The 19771-nt window shown below is 34.4% G+C and overlaps 1 protein-coding gene across 6 annotated transcripts in view; it reads right to left on the reverse strand.

Annotated features, from left to right (window-relative positions):
• Positions 1-19771, reverse strand: part of RNF214 (ring finger protein 214) — a 44129-nt gene that overhangs the window by 3414 nt on the left and 20944 nt on the right. For all 6 annotated transcript variants that reach the window (XM_025047502.1, XM_015590100.2, XM_015590099.2 and 3 more), the window contains 4 exons: positions 1453-1549; positions 1155-1243; positions 478-568; positions 179-277 (listed from right to left, as the gene is read on the reverse strand). In XM_025047502.1, the coding sequence (XP_024903270.1) occupies positions 179-277; positions 478-568; positions 1155-1243; positions 1453-1549 (376 nt within the window). The remainder of the gene's footprint in view (positions 1-178; positions 278-477; positions 569-1154; positions 1244-1452; positions 1550-19771) is intronic.

Raw genomic sequence — 19771 nt, forward strand, 5'->3', positions numbered from 1 at the left:
ATGAAAGGAAGAAAATGAAAGTTTACGAAACTGGAGCAGAATCAAATGAACAACTCTTATACCGAATAATACCAATAATAACATAATAGTAAAACCAGTATCTTCTTACAAAGAACAAGCGAAAGATGGATGCTGCCACCAGCACAGAAAGGTTGACCCCCAAAACCAGCATTCTTACCTCTGATGGGGGTGGAGGTAAAGTGGGAGTAGGGATTTGAGGAAGGCTGCTCAGCTTGGCTCCATTCCTCACTAGCTGGATATGACTATTAAATTGGTCCTAGAAAAGAAAGGAAAGGATCATTCTTTACTGCTTAGTTGGGTGAACCTCTCTAGAAAGAGAATACCATCCAATATGAAGAAAACAAAGGGAGGGGTAGAATAGGCCCTAAGCAGCAAGGCAAGACATCCCTCCCTATCACCAGAAATGTTTAAGCACAGATTAACTCAGACTCAATGATCACCCACTAGTACACTTACCCGAACATTCTTTTTCATCATCCGAACTCCATTTAGTCTTGTCTCCCACTCCTGTTTGGAACGAACTGTCTCTAGTGTTGGGGGAGTTGACCTTTCAAGGAACCAACAGGAATTTACAGAATTAAAGAATGCCTAACTCCTAACTCTCTGAGATAGCATATACTAGCTGGAGAGAGAAGACTGAACCAGATGCAAGAGAAGGCCAAGGATTTAGGCCTTTCTCTCACTTTAATTACAGCATCTCCTAAGCCAAGTATTGCAGAAAGAAGACCAACCACAGAGACAAGGTTCTTGTCTGCCTAAAAATGCCACAGGGTCCTCCAGATTCCAAGGCAAAAAGAGGAGAAAAGACTACATAAGAAACAAATCTTCAAAGATATCTGTTATGCTTTGACAGCATAAAAGATACTGTTTATACAACTGGAAATAATACAATAGAAAACACAGAACTAAAAAACTGTAGAAAGGAAGAGTTAGAGAATGAGGAAGTTTAGAATACGGGAAAACAAATCACTGAACAATTACTACTACACAGACCGAGATGACCTTGAAATTCCTGTGAAGACAGAATAAGTAACAGAGTAGCTGGCCTAGGATTTCAAACCTAAAAAAAACAAAACGAAAAACAAACACAAAACGGAAGGACTGTTAAAATTCTAGAATGGGAAGATACTTACTTGAGGTAAGTAAGGTGCAATTCTGCCTCTTTTTCTGCTTCTTCTAGCTTCAGTACCAGCAACTCCTTCCGGCTCTCTAGTGATAAGATCTAAGGAAACCACACCCACACACCCACACACACAAATTTTTTATTAATTTTACATACACAAAGCTACCCCTAGAAAGTTAAAACAAATGCAAAAGCTTAGTGCCTATATGGTATAATATTTATATGGCTTAGTGGTGTAATACTATACTGAAAAGATACACCATCTGGAAGCCCAAAATCAAGGCCTTCAACGTAGCAGCTCTTCTCACCTCTGCCTTCCAGGCCCGTTCTGTCTCTTCCATAATGTTCCGATTTATTTCACCATCCTGATTCTTGAGTCTATCCAGCTCCATCTCCCACACCTCTCTGTAAGATAAGAAACCAAGAATAAGGCTAACAGGAGAAAGACACGAAGGCAAAGTAAAACCCAAAATTGGTCTGCCGGGTATAGTACAGGAAGTCTTACCCTAAGTATTAACTATAGATAAAGACAAATAATATTTAAAGTGGTAATTGCATAAAGGCAAGTAAAATTTGAAAGTAAAAATGAAATGTTAAAATGTTCACATCTCCACTTCCTAAAGTTACCCAGAGAGGAAAGAATACACCTAGAACAAAAACCCCTGAATGCAGAACATTCTTCTATATCCAAAGAGGGCTCAAAATCATTATGGTGTTCCAATTATTTCCCAACTTGTCTTTTGACATGGGTACTGAAGAAGGCAGGACCAAACACAGGGGTCCATTTAATATTCATCTGTAATTCATTACTAAGCACACAGTTACTGGCTTACTGATTTTCCTATTTTCTTAGCTATAGCAAACATTCTTCAAAAGAAAATAATCTCTTCATACTTCAGGACTTCTCATTTCTATCACTTTCCTCCCTTCTTACATTTCCCACCCCACCAAGCTCCATGCCTACAGTGTACTACACACACTGGATTAACGTGACCAATTTCCTGGTTTGCCTAGTACTGAGGGATTTCTGAGGATGTAGGCCAGTCAAGCACCCTGCTCAGTACTGAAGGTACCAATAAAGGAACAGAGCCAGCAAAAGAAATTCCTTGTATTACACTTGACTATAGTAAGTTTTATGGCTGAAAGCAACAGGATTACCCAGATCAGTGGACAGAATAATCTGGAAATGTTTCAATTATTTTTGCTGGATTTTAAAAGGTGACAATAAGAAGAAAAGGGTGGGAAGAGTTACTTCTTTAAAAAAAAATGTTCCTAGTTTTCTTCAGTGAAATAATTTTATTCCCCTTCTTGATTTTCAGTAGCCGTATATATTTTAAAGGGAGCAATTCACTTAATAAATTCTGAGGTCCCTTTTTACACTTGACCCAATCCTCCACACATCCCTGTTCTGTATTTCACAGATGACGTATATAGGGTATGTGTGTGTGTGACATATGTAATCATTTACTGATTCACTAACATTAGTCTGCCCCTCTATAGACAAGGTCTACTTATGTAACAGAAATGAGTAGGTGGGCATTTTCTTCTTTGAACTCCATGTGTTGTCCTCTCCAAATTAACTTCGTTGCAGAGGAAAAATTCTCTAATAGTTCTTTAGAAAAAGGTTTATAGGTAGATGTGTTTTCCTGCTACAACATATTCCTCAATTAAAAAATATGAGTCAGGAGTCTCTTACTGTAAGAATATATGAGTATGTTGTGAGGTCAATCAATCATCCCATTTAGCCTATTCGTCACTCTTTGACAATGGGATAATTGTAGGAAAAAAATTACAGTTCCCTTCTTTGATCGATGTTATTCTTGAAAACTACAGATGCTCACTGAACATCTCTAACTCATTAAATATATTTGTCAACTACAGATAAACGTTTATATTAGAAAAATCCTCTTACAGTGCCCATGGAGGCTTCCACATATTCACATACAAAAAAATCTTTTCCCTCGGGTACTTGGCCACATCTATCTACCTCACTGAGATAAAAGAGAAAAGGGATTGCTAGCAACCACAACCACAGTCACAACAACTACTAGCAAACAACTTAAACAGTCATAAAAATGTTCAGCCTTATATATTAATTAACCTGTAACACACATATATAACAGATTTCACTTTACTAAAGGGTACTACTACTACCTGCCACCCATACCAGAAAAAAAAATCAGTTCCCTATAGTAGACGGTCAAAAAAATTATTGGTAGAATAGAAACCACTGAGTCTATTTTAACTTTTTAAATGCTTGGTCTAATTTCTTTCAAGTCCTATGCTTCTGTTATTTTGCATAGCTAGTTCAGGGACACAATGGTTCAAATGAATAAATTCTACCAGATTGTACAAGCCTGACTTGTTGTAGGGCCCAATGTTTGCATAATTTTTTAAATTAATATTGTTTTTGGTTATGTAAATAATAAATTATAAAAAGTTTAGAAAATATAAAACAAAGAATCTAAAGTAGAGGTATCGACTCTTCCATTTATTGGTTATATGATCCTAGACAAGTTACTTAAACTTCCTAGGCCTCAGTTTCTTAGCCCAAAAAATGAGTAGTACCTGCAACATGAGACTCATGGAAGAATTCACTGAGGAAACATGTAAAAAATTTAATATGGCATCTAGCACATGAGACATATCTAACAAATGTTCCTTTTAAAGTATTTTTAACTCAATTTCTTACAACTGCAGTACTAAGAATCATTATTATAATTCTTCTTAGTCTTTTAAAATATCTGTATATATAAGTATATGTAATATACAAATCCATTATATATGCTTCTCAAAGACTGCTTTTTTATCTTACCCTTTCAACCTAATGTATTTTTCCGTATCATTAATTATTCCTCAAAAATGAGATTTTTAAATAACTATCCATTGTACATATATATCATTACTTATTTAGGTACTCAAGTTATTTTCAATTTCACAATTATAAATAATGCTATAATGAGCATCTGTGCATATGTACTAACATAGGTTAATGATAAAAGTAATGTATTTAAATTTGAGAGGAAGCTACTTACAGTAGTTAACAACACAACTCTGGCGCCAAATTAAGCTCTGAGTTCATAACCAGACCCTATTACAATCTATGCAACCTTTGGCAAGTTACTTAACTTTTTCTGTATCTCATTTTCTTAAAATGAGGATAATAAAAGAATCTACCTCTTCTACTGTTATGCATGTTAAATGAGTTAAAATATGTAAAACACTTAGAATCATCTCTGGCATGTAGTTAAGAACTTAGTAAATGTTAGTTATCATCTGGATGTTAGAACATCTTCCTTCAGAGAAACTAACACATATGTAGTTTACATTTTCTCCACCACTAGCAGTAGTGGAAATCAGGTGATTTTAATGGAGAAAAGCAGATGCTAAGTGTCTGTGAAATATCCTCAATAGTCAGAGAGTGAGCTAAAACTTAAGATGTTGAGTCCTCAGCCTAAATATCTTCTTTTCAGAATATCTTATGCCCTAGACAAAGCAAAAGGAAACAAAACAAAAACTGTTGGGCCAGTTAATATATAACATTATCTGTCCTAAATTTGGGGTAGGTTATGAACTCCTTTTCTCTGAAACTGAAGCTAATACAAATGAGAATAAATGAGATCAGACATAAAGCAGAAAAAACTTTACCCTGGAATGAACTGTAAATTTGTTGTTTATGAAGCTGGTATTCTTCCCTGATTCAATTTAACTCAACAACATTTACTAAGCAGCCTAGTGCTAGGCATTCTGCTAAAATCTGGGGATATAAAGATGCCCAGTCTCTGCCCCCAGCAGGCCCACAACTCAGTAGTTTTCCCAGTGAACAAAAGAAATAAGAAAATTCTGGGCAAAACAAATAGCATGTGCAAAGGCCAAAGAGTTAAGAGAGCACCAAGTTAAGGAAGCAATCCAGGTAATTCAGCAGACAGTGGATTTATAAATCCAACACTTGGCGGTGTAATCTGGGCTGCAGATATAAATGACAGTGTCACTAGCACAGAGTTAGTAATGGAAACCCTAGGTACGAAAGAAATAATTTAGGATAGCACTTTGCACAATATAGTTCACAGTCTCCAAAACCCTTTGAGGGCCTAGTCCATGAAGCAAAAACTAATTTCATAATAATACTAAAATTATTTGCCTTTTTCATTCTCATTCTTTCATGAATGTACAATGGAGTTCTCCTGAGACCACATGACATGTGATATCACTTTGATGGCTAATGGAACATATACTTCTGTATTCTTATGTTTTCTAGCATTTTCTATGGTACTAGGTTTAGGGCATAATTCAACCTCTCAAATTTTTTCCTTCTCAGTACTTCTGTTGTGCTCACTAGCTACCTTTAGTAATACTTGCTATGATTTCTATAATCTCATTATTGTCAAATAAATTACTGTAAAATTTGAAGTTCTCCATGCATCTAGGTAGAAATAAGTACTTTTTGTTACTTTGCTCTATAATAATATTTTTAATATTTTTAAATATATAAAAATAACACTTTGAAAACTTTTCTTAATTTTAAGTCATATCTAAAATGTATTATTTTATTTCAATATTATCTAAAATAAAAGAAATTTTATTTGTAACTTTTCTCTTATTTAAAAATGAATCACTAGTTCAAAAAAGGAAGATTATATCTAAAGATACTAAAAAAAGATGCAACTGGCCTAGAGGTATCTGACTCATGGAAAGAATCTACTCCAAAGAAACTGGGAAAATTGTAAATAAAAAAACAAAGTATGACAAAAAGCCATCCTCTTGGCTTTATAGATGTTAATAATTTACTTTACTGTATCTTAAGCAACAGAGCATTTGCTAATTATATTGTGCTAGTTAAGTTATAGTGGCATTCTGAGACTACTCAGGGGAAAAAAAAAGAATTATTTTAAATGCAGATGTGATGACTTCTTTAAAAATTCAAAAACTACTAAACCTTTTTAAACTAAAAGTAAAAAAGCCATGTAGGCATCCTACCCAAGTAAGTTACTGTACTGCATTAACTGAAGAAGCAGAACGTTGTACAGATGATACTGCTAACACACATGCCTGCTGGATGGAAAGTCAGTAAAATAAATCATGGTAGTTTCACTTTTCAATGATACAGTAATTCATTAAAGAATTTGCTGCAAATTTGAAGGCTTAAGATTTCATCTGTGGAATTATAATTTTGTTTTACAAATAAACAAATATACAGATCTGGTGAGACTTGCTATTTTGTTTACATTTGTCTAGTATTGGCACCAATTAATACCAAAGATGATGATGTGTGAGAATTCTTAGCAACAAACACAAGTGATGCTCAAATTATCCAAGTTGAATAACTCTTCTGAATCTCATGGTTTATCGTAGAACAACTATGTTGACACTTACAGGGCACTTATAAAAACTATAGTGGATAAAAATATTGGTACCACACACAAATCAAGGCAAGTGGCATCAAATTATACCACTAGCCATTGTATTCTTTACTACCACATACTTGCACTTGGGGGAAGGCAAACAGTTTTACTTACGGATGTCCATGATAAAGCCATAAAAAACATTTTAATTAACCTCCACACTTAAATACACATCTTTTAAATATTCTAATTGATGAAATGTTACATGCCAAAGTATAATGGCTGTTTCAAGGAAAAACACTTGTGAGAACATGTAGAGTTATAAGTTGAACTAACCTATCTTTTCATGAGACACCATTTTTACTTAAAAAAACAACTGGTAGATAAACTATATTTGAACTTGACAATTTGGCAGATGTAACTGAAAATGAATTAAGAACTCATGTTATTTTAAAGAAAACAACTGTCATATTGCCAACAATAAATTCTTACTTTCAAGCAAAAATTAGAATTTTAGAAAATCTGTACCAGCCATTGGGAGCTTGAAGGGTCCCACTACTTATAAAGACTATTTTGATAAAGTCAATAGTGATATAAACTAATGTGATTCTTTAAATATTATATAATAAAATGTGTCAACACTTGGAAGACCTGAATATCTCTGAACCAATATTTTCCAAACTACCAATGCATTGTTACCAAATCAACACTGAGACCCACTTGGAATTCCAGAATTGGAATAAAGATTATTTAAAGCTGAAGCTATCTGAGGTTCAACAGATACAGAAAAAAAGCCTTCTAGGAGCTTCCCTTATCTGACTAAAAGCAGCAACTTCTGGAAAATAAGGCTATCATAAATTCCTCTTCAGGGCAGTTCTATTCTGAAGAGAGCAAATGCAAATAAAAACCACCCTAACTCCTTCCTTCAGGGGAGTTTTACGGCCCTGAAGGAGACAGAAAAACTACTCATACGTGTATATCATCACAAACTCGTCTCTTATTTGTTCTCCTAAAAACTCATTTATATTCCCAAAAAGTCACACAGGTGCCCTTTCTCCCCTCCTTTTAAGAAGTCATTTATCTTCTCATAGGTGCCTTTCTCACCTCTCCTTTTCACCTACTAAGATGGTATATAAGCTCCCAATTCTAACCACCCCTTTGAGTTACTCATTACTGAGTTCTCCCACATGAATCACATCGCATACGTAAACTGATTTTTCCTCCTGTTTAATCTGTCTTTGTCAGTTTAATTCGCAGGCCCCAGATGTTGAACCTAACAGGGTAGAGGTTAAAGTTTTTCCTCCCCTACACAACACGGTTAAAAGATCCATTCAAACTGCAAGGCAAGCCAATGGATTTTAGTTAACAGTACAAAATGTTCAGATTTCAGATTTCACAACGCAACTACCCCTTTAAGCAACGATCACCTGTAAAGTTTCAGGGAACTATCAAAGAGAATATCCACAATTATCTAAAAAGGCTATTAAAATACTCTTCACTTTTCCATTTACAAAGCTGTGTTTATTGCCAGATTATCTTCGTATACTTTAACCAAAACAACGTATTACAATAAATTAAATGCAGAATTAGGATAATTAAGCTTCTTCCATTGAAGACACTTACAAAAATGTAAACAATGCCATTCTTCCGACTAAAATGATTTTTGCTTTGGGTTAGGCAAAGATTTCTTGAGACACAAAATGCATGAATCACAAAAGAAAAAAAGGTAAACTGGATTTTATCAAAATTTAAAATTTTGCATTTCAAAAGTGTAAAGGCAAGTCATAGACTGGGAGAAAATATCTGCAAAATGCATGTATGATAAAAAGATTATTGAGTAGTAAAATAGTAAGAAAACAACATGCCTTTTTTTAAATGGATAAAATACTTGAAAAGCTACATGGTCCAAAAAACCCAGACAAATGGCAGATAAAGACATAAATAGATGCTCAATACCAATAGTCATTAGGGAAATGCAAATTAAAATCACAATGAGATACCACTAAATACTTATTAGAATGGCTAAAACTAAAAAGACTGATAATATCAAGTATTAATGAGGATATGGAGTAAATGCAATGTTAATACACTGATGGTGGAAAAGTAAAATAATACACCTTCTTTGGAAAACAGTTTGGCAGTTTCTTATAAAGTTAGGCAAACATACAGCCCAGCAATCTCACTCCTAAGCATTTACCTAAGAGAAAAGAAAACATATTCACATAAAAACTTATATTTGAATATTCAGAACAGCTCTATTTATAATAACAAAAAATGCCAAGAACTCAAATGTCCATCAACTAATGAATATGTAATGATTATTACTAAACCAATTTACTAATAATCTTATAAAGGAGTACTACTCAGCAATAAAGAGGTATAAACTATTGATACATACAACAACATGGATGAATTACGAAGCTTTATCCTAAATAAGTAACAAGACACAAAAGGCTATATATTGTATAATTCTAATTTACATGAAGTTCTAGAAAAGGCAAAACTGTAGTAAGAAATCAGATCAGGGATTGCCAGTAACTCAAGGTGGAGGCAGAAATGGACTCCAAAAAGTCATGAGAGAACTTTTGGAGTAGTGGGAGTATTTTATACCATGGTTGTGGTGGTAGTTACATGACTGTATACATTTGTCAAAACTCATCATTTAAAATAGGTGTATTTTACCATATATAAAATATACCTCCATGAAGCTGCATTAAAAAAAAGAAGCAGAATTTACAACCTCCATCCCCAAAGCCACTGCCCTAAACCGGGTCCATGTCCTATATTCACCTCTGCTATCCCAGACATCTCATTGTCACTACTACTCTTCTCCCTCTACCAGTCAACAAATCCCATGAACCCTACTTCAGAATAGCCCTCCTTTTGTTTCCTTTGCCACATAAATCAGGCCCTTATTTTATCTTGCTGAAACTGTCTTCCTTACACCAGTTTATCTGTACTTTAGCTCATTTAATTTAAAGCAGCCAGAGTTAACCTTTTAAAAATTAAATCTGGAGAGGTCTGCTCCAATAAGGGTAGAGATGCTCCTAACAGACAGATCTGATAGGTCAAAGCTACGAATTCTAAATAAAATGTAAAAAAGCACCTATTTGAAAGCACTAACAAACAAACAAGGCATGAACCGGAGAAGATCTGACATTTGGAAGAAGTGAATATCACTGTTTGTTTTTTTTTTCTTTTAATGGTTATTTGTCTAAGGGCAAGCCCCAGCCAAGTCCATGCTGATGGCTAAAACTGAGATAAAAACCTTGGAGCCTTACCAGCTCAAGAACTAAAGGAGAAAATCAGGAGCTACCATAACAGCTGGAAAATGAGGAGAAAATTCCCCAAAGGAAAAAAAAAACATAGATGGTGAGCCCCAAATTCTGCATTTAAATCTGTCCAAATCTCTGGATGATCCCTCAACTGTGCATGCACAGAAACGATTCTAAAGAACCCAGCTACAGCTAAATGAACTGAATAGAGCCCACAGCTGCTGTCTACCAAACAAGATTATGACAATTATGCCCAACCAAGGAAACAGGATAATACAATTTTTTTAAAATCAAGACTTTTTGGAGAAATGTAACAGATTCCATAGTCTCTATAATACATTAATCAAAATATTTAGGATTCATCCCCAAATTACCAACATAAGAAGAAACAGGAAACACAATCCATAGTTAAGAGCAGTGGATGGCAAACTACAGCCTGTGGGTCAAATTCAGGCTGCCACCCATTTTTGTAAATAAAGCTTTTTGGGAACACAGCAACAGTCATTTAGCTTACACATAGTTTACGGCTGCTTGCATGCTACAAGAGTTGACTAGTTGTGACAGAGACTATATGGTTTGCAAAGCCTAAAATATTTACTATATGGCAGTCAATCCCTTCCCTCCACTCTAAGCCACTGGCAACCACTGATCTGCTTTCTCTCACTATGCTTTTCGTTTTTTTCTAGAAATTCATGTGAATATAATTAAACGGTGAGCAGCTTTTATGCTGGCTTCTTATTTAGGATAATGCTTTTGATTCCAACTTCTGGTCAAGAAAAAAAGGCAATCAATGGAAAAGGACTTCAAGGTGACCAAGATGTCAGAATGAATAAGAAGTTATAGCAAGTTTGAAGGATACAAGGTTAATATACCGAAGTCAATTGACTTCCTATATTAACAATGAACAAGTGAAATTTGAAATTAAAAACACAAGGTGATGTCAGCATCATGGCAGAGTGAGAAGATTCTATCATTTCTCCCCCTAAATTTGTAAGTTTGACAACTATAACTTAACAGAGGCTCCCCTGCTCAGCACACAAACGTGCCTAAAAGATATATGCATCAGGACATCAGAAAGTGGGTCTACTGGTACAGGTAGGGGAGGCTAGTAAGGAAGGCGGGATGGAGGAAGAACAGGGATGGTGTCCACAGAAGCAGTTCAACACAAACTGTGGTTCCAGTGAACATGGTAGTAGGGGAGAAGTCAGGCTGCAGCCCTCACACTACAGAATGGAGGGTAAGAGGGGCAGAAGCAGTTTCCCTCCCAGAAAAGGCATCTCTCTTCTCCTCTTCTCCATCACAGCAGAGCTGGGTAAAGATGGCTAGGAAAGCGTTAAACAACAGTGTTGCCTACCACCATTACTGGAAAAGAAAAGGAACCGTGAGATCGTGAACCTGCTTCCTCTGCTCAAGAAACCCTGGCAGCACCCAGCAAAGCCAAACACACAGCAGAAAAAGGAGTTAGCTCTGAGAGCTATCGAAATCACTTTACCATCACCCACCACATTCCCCCACCACAGTGGTACCCTACAACCAAGGAGACCTGGTCTAAGGGGGATACCCACCATGCCAGTAGGTAGGTGGCATCTTCCTAAACCAAAGCAACTTGACTCTACCACAATCTCTGAGACACAAATAGTCCAGGTAACAGAAAACAAAAACTTGCACTGTAATACCATCTACAGGAAAACAAAAAACCCTCCGTATCAACCTACTGAACTGCTGAGTGCAAAACAGTATCTAAACAAGAAAAGAGATCACTACCTCATATGTGCAGAAAACAATCTATCAAATACCAGGAACCACCTAGGTAACTTGAAAGCAATAGTCTCTAGAAAACAAACTCAAAGTCATGGAAGACTATGATTTAAATAACAGAGAATTAAAGGTTGTAGTTATGAAGAAACTCAATGATGTACAAGAAAACTCAGAAAGGCAGCTCAATCAACTGAAGAATAAAATTAATGAACAAAAGGAATACTTTACCAAAAAGACTGAAACTATAAAAAAAGAACCAAAAAGAAATTCTGGAACTGAGGAACTCAATAAATGAGTGATGCATTATAACGTTAGAAATAGAACAATCCAGATGGAAGAAATAGAGAACTAGAAGACAGAAAACTAGAAATGTCCTAGGGGGGGAAAGAGAGGGAACTAAGTTAAAAAAATAAAAATAAAAATAACGCTATAAGAACTATCTGACTATATTAGAAAGAGCAATCTAAGGATATTAGGTGTGCCAGGAGAAGAGAGGGCGAAGGAAACAGAAAGCTTACTCAAAGAAATAATTGATGAGACCTTTCTAGGCCTAAGGAAAAAACTAGACTTTAGAATAAAGGAAGCTAACAGAATACGTAATTATATAATTGCAAAAAGACCTTCTTGAAGGCACATTTTATTAAAATGTCAAAAATTAATGACAAAGAATTCGCCAGACAGGGGAAAAAAACTGTAACCTACAAAAAAAACTCATTAGATTATCATCTGATTTATTACCAGAAACATGACAGAAGAGAGTGAAAAGAAATATTCAAAATACTGAAACAGAGAAACCATTGGCCAAGAATAATATATCCAGCAAGGTTATCTTTCAGATAAGAAAAATAAAGATGTTTCCAAACAAAAGTTGAGAGAATTTACCATAAACCCTGAATTTCAAGAATTGTTTAAAGGAGCTCTTTTGCTGGAAATAAAGAAAAAAGTTTACAAAACTTTGAATAAAATGACTAACAGACAGAAGAAGGAATCTGCAAATCTACTTTAGAATAGGATATTAAACACTTAATTATAACATAAAAATTAAAGAGGGGAAAAAGAGGACATTAAAAAATAACTATAACTACTGTAATTTGGTAATGAACACACAATATAAAAAGGGATAATTTGTTACAAAATAATAAAAGGGGAGAAGAAAAAAGACTGAACAGGTACAGGTGAATGAAGACAAGAGGTAATCAAAAGAAAAATAATTCTTATATGTATAAGACATTTACACAAACCTAATGGTGACCACAAAACAAAAATTCAGAGCCGAGACACAACACATTGAAAAAAAGGAAATGAAGGAAAAAAATCATAGAAAACTGCCAAACTAACATAGCAGACAGAATCATAACGGAAAAGAAACAAGGGAGATACAGAGCGACTAGAAAACAAAAGATAAAATGGCTGTATTAAGTCCTCATATATCAATAATCACCCTAAATGTAAATGAACTGAACTCATCAATCAAAATATACAGTAGCGAATGGATTAAAAAACAAAACGAAAACAAACAAACAAACAAAAGGCCTAACTATATGTTCCCTACAGGAGACACATCTTAGCTTCACAGACAAACACAGACTCAAAGTGAAGGGATGGAAGGTGATACTTCAAGCAAATGGCTTCTAGAAAAAAGCAGGTGTAGCAGTATTTATATCTGACAAAATAGATTTCAAAATAAAAAAGGTAACAAGAAACAAAGATGGACATTTTATAATGACAAAGGAGACAGCTCATCAAGAAAACATAACACTTATCAATATATATGCACCCAAGTTGGGAGCACCAAAACATATAAAGGAATTACTAACAGACCGAAAAGAAGAAACTGATGAAAATGCAATTATTAAAAATACAAGTAGGGAACCCAAATACTCCATTGACAGCAATGGATAGATCATCTAGACAGAAAGTCAATTAGGAAATACCAGCCTTAAATGACACATTATACCAAATGGACTTTACCAATATTTATAGAACTTTACATCCCAAAATGACAGAACACCATTCTTCTCAAGTACACATGGAAAATTCTCAAGGACAGACCATATGTTGGGGCACAAAACTAGTCTCAATCTTTTTAAGAATATCCCAGACAAGAAAAAGCTGAAGGAGTTCATTACCACCAAACCAGTATTATAAGAAATGGTAAAAGGACTTCTTTAAGAAGAAAAAAGAATCAAGACTATGAATAAGAAAATATCACAAAGAAAAAAATGTTCACTGACAAAGGCAAACACATAATAAAAGCAGTAAATCAACCAACACTAAAGCAAGCACAAAGGTTAAAAGATAAAAGTAGGATGATCATATATAATTACAACAGTAAATTAAGGGATATGCACAAAAGTAGTAAATAACGACGAAAACATAAACATGGAGAAGGGTGAGTAAAAATGATACATTTTAGAATGTGTTTGAACTTAAGCAACCATCGACTTAAAATAGACTGCTATAAACACAGCTTGGTATATATGGTAACTACATGGTAAGCACATGGTAACTACAATCCAAAAATCTATAAGGGATATACAAGAAATAAAGGGAAAGGAATCCAAACACAACACTACAGAAGTCAACGACATACAAGAGAGAGCAAGAGAATAAGAAAGAAATAGAGAACTACGAAAACAATCGGAAAACAGCTAATAAAATGGCAGTAACCACAAACGCATCAATAATTATTTTAAATGTAAATAGATTAAATGCTCTAATGAAAAGACACAAGGTGGCTGAATGGATAAGAAAACATGACCCATACATATGTTGCCTACAAGAAATCCAATTCAGATCGAAAGACACACACAGACTGAAAGTAAAGGGATGGAAAAATACATTTCAGGCAAATGGAAATGCAAAAAAGACTGGAGTAGCAATACTTATATCAGATAAAAAAGACTTAAAAAGGACCTAGTAATCCCACTTCTGGGTATTTATCTGAAGAAACCCTAAATGTTAATTCAAAAAGACATATGCATCCCTATGTTCACTGCAGTATTGTCTACAATAGCTAAGACAGGAAAGCAACCTAACTGTCCATTGATGGACAAATGGATAAATAAGAGGTGGTATATTTATAAAATGGAATATTATTTAGCCATTAAAAAAAAAAAAAGAATGAAATCTTGTCATCTGAAACCACATGGATGGACCTAGAGAGTATTATGGTGAGTGAAATAGGTCAGAGAAAGACAAATGCTATGTGATCTCATTTATATGTGGAATCTAAAAAAACAAAATAAACAAAACTCATACATACAGAGAACATTTTGATGACTGCCAGTTGGGAAAGGGTGCTGAGAGAATGGATGAAAAAGGGACAGGGATTAAGATGTACAAATTTCCAGTTATAAAAATAGCCTCACGGGTATAAGATACAGCATGGGCATATAGTCAATAATACTGTAATAACTATGAATGGTGTCAGCTGGGTACTAGACTTATCAGGTGATCACTTCGTAAGACATTTAATTGTCTAATCACTATGTGGTACACATGAAACTAATATAAAATTGTATGTTAACTGTAATTGAAAAATAAAAAAATTATTTTAAAAAAACTGACTAACCTCTGGCCAGACTAAAAAAAAGTGACAACTCAAATAAATACAATAGGAAAAGAAAGAGAAGTTACAACACAACACCACAGAAATGAAAGTGTTTATACGAGAACACTATGAAATCCTATATGCCACTAAATTCAATAACCTAGAATGGAAATATTCTTAAAAAACTAAACAACTTTCCTAGATTGAACCATGAAGAATGGGAAAACCTAAATATCATTAGTAAGGAAAACAGCACAATTATAAAAACCTCCCAAAAAACAAATGTCCAAGACCAGATGGCTTCACTGGTGAATTCTACCAAACATTCAAAGATTTATTACCAATACTTCTAAACTTCTTCAAAAAAAATTGAAGAGGAAGGAATACTTACTAAATCATTTTACAAGCCTAACATTACCCTGATACCAAAACCAGGCAAGGACGACACATAGAAAAGAAAATTACAAGCCAATATCTCTGATGAACAAAGATGTAAAAATGCTAAACAAAATACTAGCAAATAGAATACAATACATTAAAAGGTTCATACATCACAATCAAGAATGCAAGGACAGTTCAACAGCCTCCAATCAATGTGATATATCAAATTAACAAACTAAAAATAAATCATATGATCATATCAATAGATGCAGAAACAGCATGTGACTAGATAAAACATCCATGTATGATTAAAACACTCAATAAAATGGGTATAGAAGAAAAGTACCTCAACATAATAAAGGCCATAAAAACAAACCCTCAACTAATGTCATACTCAGTGGTGAGAACTGAAAGCTTTTCCCCTAAGAACAGGAACAAGACAAGGATCTCCACCCTCACCATTGTTATACAACATGGTACCAAAGCATTAGGTACGAAAAAGAAATAAAAAAGCATACAAATTGTAAATGAAGAAGTAAAACTGTCACTATTTGCAGATGTCATAGTTCTATATAGAGAGAACTCACTCTAAAGACTCCACCAAAAGATTATTTTTTTAAAAAAACACAAATATCTTAAAGTTGCAGGATACAAAATCAATATACAAAAATCTGTTGCATTCCTATATATTAATAATAAAATACTGGAAAGAGAAATGAAGAAAACAATCCCATTTAAAATCACAACAAAATGGATAAAATACCTAGGTGTAAACTTAACGAAGGAGTTAAAGAACCTGTACACTGAAAACTACAAGACATTGTTGAAAGGAATTAAAGAAGATGCAAAGAAATGGAAAGAGATTCCATGTCCACTGACTGGAAGAATTAACATAGTTAAAATTACCATATTACCTAAAGCAATATACAGATTCAATGCAATCCCCATCAAAATCACAATGGCATTTTTCACAGAAATAAAACAAACAAAAAAAATCCTCAAATTTGTATGGAACTACAAAAGACCCTGATTAGCCAAAGCAACCTGAGAAAAAAAGAACAAAGCCAGAGGTTATCACACTCCTTGACTTCAAACTACACTACGAAGCTACTATAATTACAACTGTGGTGTGGCAGAAAAACAGACACACAAACCAATGAACAGAATTGAAATAAATCCATATATTGGCAACTATTTTTGACAAAGGAGCCGAAACATACCATGAAGAAAGAAAAGTCTCTTCAATAAATGGTGCTGGGAAAACTGGAAAGTCACCTACAAAAGAATGAAACTACACTGCTATCTGATACCATATACAAAAAAATGACTCAAATGTATTAAAGACTTGAATATAAGACCTGAACCAATAAAATACATAAAAGAAAACTTATGGACTTTGGTCTCAGAGGAGTTTTTGTGAATTTGACCCTAAAGGCAAGGGAAGTAAAGGAAAAAAATTAACGAATGAGACTACATCAAACTGAAAAGCTTCTGCACAGCAAAAAACAAAAAACAAACAAACAAACAAAAAAACAATCAACAAAACAAAGAGGCAACCAACCAAATGGGGAAAAATATTTGTAAATAATACCTCTGGTAAGGGGCTAATATCCAAACTACATAAAGAACTCACATAACTTGGCCTCCAAAAAAATCTGATTAAAAAATGGGCAAAGACCTCAACAGACTCTTTTCCGAAGAAGACATACAAATGGCCAACAGACATCAAAAGATGTTCAGATCACTAGTTATTAGGAACACGTAAATCAAAACCACACTGGGATCCTACCTCACACCCATCAGAATGCCCATTATCAAAAAGACAAGAAATAATAAGTGTTGGAGAGAATGTGGAGAAAAAGGAACTCTCATACACTGTTGATCGGAATATAAATTAGTGCAGCCACTATGGAAAACAGTATGCAGATTTCTCAAAAAATTAAGAATATGATCCAGCAATCTCTCTTCTGGATATTTACTCAAAAAGCACGAAAACGCCTATTTGTAAAGATATATTTAGCCCTGTGTTCAGTGTAGCATTATTCACAATAGCCAAAACATGGACTGACTGGATAAAGATACACACACCACACCACCCACACCCACACCCACACCCACACCCACACCCACACCCACACACACACGATGGAATAGTACTCAGCCATAAAAAAGATAAACTATTGCCATTTGTGACAACATGGATGGATCTTGAGAGTATTATCTAAGTAAAATAAGTCAGATGGAAAAAGACAAAACCTGTATGATTTCACTCATATGTGGAATATGAAAGAAAAAGTAACAAACTAACAAAACAAACAAAAACAAACTCATAGACACAAAACAGAATGGTGTTTATCAGAGGCGAATGAGGGTAGAGGGAGGGCAAAATGGGTAAAGGGGGTTAAATACATGATGACAAAAGGAGACTAGACTTTGAGTGGTGAACATGCAATAGAATATACAGATGTTGTATTATATATAAAGTAGTACACCTGAAATTTATATATTATTAATATTACCCCAATAAATTTAATAAAAAAACACAATATCATTTACATTAGCACCTAAAAAATGAAATACGTAGATATAAATCTAACAAAATAAGTACAAAATCTATATGAAGAAAACAATAACTCTGATGGACAAATCAAAGAACTAAATAAATAGAGAGGCCCCTAGGAAGACCAGGTGCTGTAGGCATAAAAAATAAAAAATGAAGAATTGTAAGCTGACAAAGTCCTTGCAATCTGTGAGGTCAACCAAGGGTTGCCTCGCCTAAAAACAAACAAACGAACAAACAAATAAATGGAGAGGTATTCCATGTTCACAGATAGGAAGACTCAATTATGTTAAGAGGTCAGTTTTTCCCAACTTGATCTATAGATTCAATGCAATCCTAATCAAAATCCTAGCAAGTTATTTTATGGATATCAACAAAATGATTCCAAAGTTGACATGGAGAGAAAAAGACCTATTTAATGTTGTGATGAATAGCCACAATATTGATAAAGAACAACGCTGGAGGACTGATGCTGCCCAACTTCAAGACTCAGTGTAGAGCTAGAGTAATCAAGAAATCAAGACAGTGTGAAACTGGCAAAAACAACAACAACAAAAAAAGACAAAAGATCAATGGAACAGAATAGGGAGCCTAGAACTAGACTTGAGCAAATATAAAGATATGATCTTTGACATAGGGGCAAGAGTAATATAATGAAGCAAAGATAGTGTCTTCAACAAATGATGCTGGAACAACTGGACATTCATATGCAAAAAAAAAGAATCTAAACATGAACTTTATATCTTTCCCAAAAATTAAGTCAACACAGATCACAGACCCAAATGTAAAATGCAAAACTATAAAACTCCTAGAAGATAACACATGAAAAAAATCTACTTGAACTTGGGTATAATGATGTCTTTTTGGATAGAACACCAAAGACAGAATTCATGAAAGAAATAACTGATAAGCTAGACTTCATTAAAATTAAAAATGTCTGCTCTGCGAAAGACAATATCAACAGAATTAGAAGACAAGCCACAAACTAGAAGAAAATATCTGCAGAAGACACATTTGATAAAGGACTGTTATCTAAAACATATAAAGAGTTCTTAAAACTCAACAACAACAAAAAGCACACATAAAAAATGGGCTGAAGCCCTTAAAAGAAGCCTCACCAAAGTAGATACACAAGTAGCAAATAAGCATATGAAAAGATGCTCCACACTGTTTGTCACCAGAGAAATGTAAATTAAAACAAGGAAATACCACTACACACCTATTAGAATGGCCAAAATCCAGAATACTGACACAGCAACTGCTGGCAAGAATGTGAGCAACAATAACCCCCATATATTGCTGGTGCAAATTCAAAATGGTACAGTCACCTTGCAAGGCAATTTGGTAGTATCTACAACACTGAACATACTCTTGCCATACTATAATCCAGCCATTGGGCTCCTTGGTATTTACTCAGAGTTGAAAACTTAGGTCTATAAAAAAATTGATATTTATATCACCTTTATTCATAATTGCCAAAACTTGGGAGCAACCAAGATGTCCTCTAGTAAACTGGATAAAAAAAAACTGCAGTACATCCAGACAACAGAGTATTATTCAATGCTATAAAGAAATGAGCTATCAAGCCATGAAAAGATATGGAGAAACTTTAACTGCACATTACTAAGTGAAAGAAGCCAATCTGAAAAGGTTACATACTGCATGATTCCAACTATACAACATTCTGGACAAGGCAAAATTATGGAGACAATAAAAAAAACAGGGTTGCCGGGTGAGGGTAGTAGGAAGGGGACATGA

This window comes from Pteropus alecto, unplaced genomic scaffold (genome assembly GCF_000325575.1).
Source record: "Pteropus alecto unplaced genomic scaffold, ASM32557v1 scaffold224, whole genome shotgun sequence".
Lineage (NCBI taxonomy): Eukaryota > Metazoa > Chordata > Mammalia > Chiroptera > Pteropodidae > Pteropus > Pteropus alecto.